The sequence below is a fragment of the Apium graveolens genome, chromosome 11 (genome assembly GCF_009905375.1).
Source record: "Apium graveolens cultivar Ventura chromosome 11, ASM990537v1, whole genome shotgun sequence".
NCBI classification, from domain to species: Eukaryota; Viridiplantae; Streptophyta; class Magnoliopsida; order Apiales; family Apiaceae; genus Apium; species Apium graveolens.
The window spans coordinates 195,169,959-195,173,287 of record NC_133657.1 but is presented as its reverse complement, the minus strand read 5'-3'; the positions used below and the strand labels follow the sequence as shown (position 1 = coordinate 195,173,287).

Genomic DNA, 3,329 nt, shown 5'->3' with positions numbered 1-3,329 from the left:
TATATGTAAATCAACAAATATTAGCGTTCAGAAATTTTCATATTTATTTACAAAACAGGATTAACAGTCCAGCATTCAGATTATCAATCATTCGGAATTTTAATCGTCCAGAAAAAATGATTCAGATTTAACAAATGACCCCTAACACTTTTGAATTCTATACGGTAACTGATCTGCATATTAGTTCGAGTATAAAACTTCAGTTAAATTTAGCTTAAATTACCGATTAATTGTTCTTAATTAAATTTGATTGATCTGCAAAATCATCATTTTTAAAACGAATTTAACAATACAATCATATTTAACTAAATTTGATCATATAAATATGACGTACTATATTTCATGTTATATCACTGCAATATAGTACATAATTTAAATTCAACCAGCTACGAGAAGCAGAAAATCATCAGAAAAATGATGATTATTTGTGGAGGTTTTCGCAGAAAGATCCCCAAGTAGAATTTGAGCTATTGTATTTAGACTTTATTGCTTATTGTATATTTCTATTACATGTACCGATGAGATGTGTTACATTACGATTCTGTATAATATTATATTCTTTCTATTTCATTTAATTTTATATATTACTTTTCAGCACGTTTTTTAAAATTTATTTAAAACATAATTTTATAATATTTTGAATTTTTTTTTCTGAATAAAAATTTTATGTTTAAATTTTTAAAATTTATTTTTTTTTAAAAAAATATTATTAAAATATATTTTATAAAAATCTCAAAATATGTACAAATAATAAATATATAGAATGTACTGAAGCAGTACCGAATCCTTTTACACCGTACCAGATGGACACATAAAGTAGACAAGCACATAAAGCACACAGACACACACCATCTAAACACATTCTCTCTTTTTCTGCTTTTTAAAGCCACTTGCAGGAGAAGTGGTGAAATTTTCTCTTCTTCTTCACTCTCCCCTCATCTGCTACCTTCTTTTCATCCATGGATACAGCTCAATGGCCACAGGTACTCACATCCTATCCTCAGATCTTTACTTCACCTCTAACAATCTTGCTCATCTGATCTTTTAATTTCTACTCATATATATATTTATTCTATTTCAGTGTTTTAATTAACTTCATAATTTGTTACCCTACTTTTTCTTTTACCTTAAAGTTTAAGTTACTAATATATCTGAGAAAAAGGCCTGGTTTGGACTTTAGAAAAAGTTTTAAATTTCTTTCTGTTATTCTTTGTCTCTTCCTTTTTCTCTTTTGTATCTACCTAGACTTGCTGATTTTTAGTTTGTTCAATGTTTTGTATAAAGCCATCCTTTTTTGTTTGTTTGCCTGCTTTGTGTCAATCTTCATGCTTCAGATACATATATACAATTAGAGTGTTACTACACATAGATAATATGCAACACTTCTTGCTTTCCCTTTTATCTTTTTTCTTATATAGAACAATTTGTTAGCTGCGCAGTTTGTTACTCGTTTACCTCGAAATTATAGTAACAGTGTTCCTGTATTGTTTTGTGTTTTGATTTGAACAAATATAAGGAGATAGTGGTGAAGCCATTGGAAGAAATAATAGTAACAAACACAACTACACCACAAAAGCCTAGCATGACATCCTCATCATCAGAAAGCTGCAAGAAAGTTAATAATCCACAAAAAGAAGTGCAACAACAAGTTATTAACTGTCCAAGGTGCAATTCAACCAACACCAAGTTCTGTTACTACAACAATTACAGTCTTTCACAGCCTAGATACTTTTGTAAAACTTGTAGAAGGTATTGGACTGAAGGTGGGTCCCTTAGAAACATTCCTGTTGGAGGTGGTTCAAGAAAGAACAACAAAAGATCTTTAAATTCTTCACCTTCACAATCAAACTCATCAGCTTCATCAAAGAAAATTATAATCCCATCTGCAGATCAAGATCATGGTCATCTAGTAGCGGTGCCTGTCGTATCGAATTCTTGTCAGGATCCTAACAAGATTAGTAATGTTTATGATCATCATCAAGATCTTAATTTGGGATTTAGTCATGAATCGAGTGATTTTAAGGCACTTTCGCAATTAATCCAAGTTCCTAATTTCGATAATATTGGGAATACAATGGCTAATGCTTATTCGAGTTCTTCTCCTACAAATTCGACAACTACTCAGCATCTTTCAGCAATGGAATTGCTGACTGGAATTCAATCAACTAGGGGAATGGGAAGCACATTTATGCCGATGCTTTCGAGTATGAGTAGTGATAATAATATTCCTAGCTCCAACGCATTCTTGGGATTTCCTTTGAATACGGATCAGTATCATCAGTTCATGAAGCCAGTGCCAGCTCTTAGTTTTTCATTGGACAATGAGCTTGAGATTGGTACTAATACTGGCAGTAATGGCACTGGAAGGCACTTATTTCCTTTTGAAGATTTGAAGCTTCAAGCCCCTGGTAATGCAGCTAATGATCATACTTCTGATGATCACCGGGACAACGCTAAAGATCACGGAGGAGATGAGCAGTCTAATGGGTTTTGGAATGGAATGTTAGGCACTGGAGGAGGATCATGGTAATGAGTTTGAGTTAATTAGATGTTTAACAAAGACAAAGGTATATTATTAGTCAGTTAATCTGGCTTGATATATTTCATGTTAATTATCTGGTCCTGATATTTTGTTGGTTTTAGACATTGTGTTAGGGCTAATGGTGGCTGATGATGACTTGAGCTTGTTTAAATTTATTGATACAAGCTAACCGAAAGGAGGATAAGTGGTTTCATTTGATCTATTTACAACTGAATTATGTTATGTTTAGTTTTTATGATTGATTTTGTGATTATGGTGGGAATATGGAGCACTTTTTTGTTGGCTTCGTTAGATTTACTGAATATATATTACATGCACGGGGGATGTATTACAGATTACAAATAATGTTATATGAATGAGTTTTTGAAGCCATGCAGTTGGCTATATCATATATGTGTGCCCTTCAGACTTCAAAATATACAGTTACACATACTAATCGGTACATAAAAATAAAATTGCATACATTTTTTCGTATGATGTTGATCTCGTTGCTTCAGCATGTGTAAAAATTTCTGGTTTGTTTTAACCCTTCTTACTTCTAAACATCAAGTAAAGAAAATGAATAAAACATACTCCCTCCATCTATCTCAAATTAAAATAATTTGAGAGAGATAATTCAGCACATATTTTAATATTCCAATATAGTATAGTTTCATAATTTTTTTTTTAAAAATATTCTGAATAAAATGTTAATGTTTAAATTTTTATTGATTTTTTTAAATAAGTTATAAAACTATATTTTATATTTATCTTAAAATACATTCCGAGCAGTGAAAAAGAAATGTAA

General features: G+C 31.0%; 1 protein-coding gene across 2 annotated transcripts; it reads left to right on the top strand.

Annotated features, from left to right (window-relative positions):
* The first annotated feature begins 823 nt into the window (after window positions 1-823).
* Window positions 824-2,770, top strand: LOC141698438 (dof zinc finger protein DOF4.6-like). Of its 2 annotated transcripts, XM_074503134.1 has the most exons (3): window positions 824-983; window positions 1,517-2,567; window positions 2,644-2,770. In XM_074503134.1, exons 1-2 carry the CDS (start codon window positions 960-962, stop codon window positions 2,528-2,530), a joined length of 1,038 nt encoding a protein of 345 aa, XP_074359235.1. In that variant the 5' UTR covers window positions 824-959; the 3' UTR covers window positions 2,531-2,567; window positions 2,644-2,770. The 2 variants fall into 2 exon arrangements, with proteins under 2 accessions (XP_074359235.1, XP_074359234.1); XM_074503133.1 differs by having other exon boundaries at window positions 1,517-2,770.
* Window positions 2,771-3,329: the final 559 nt, after the last annotated feature.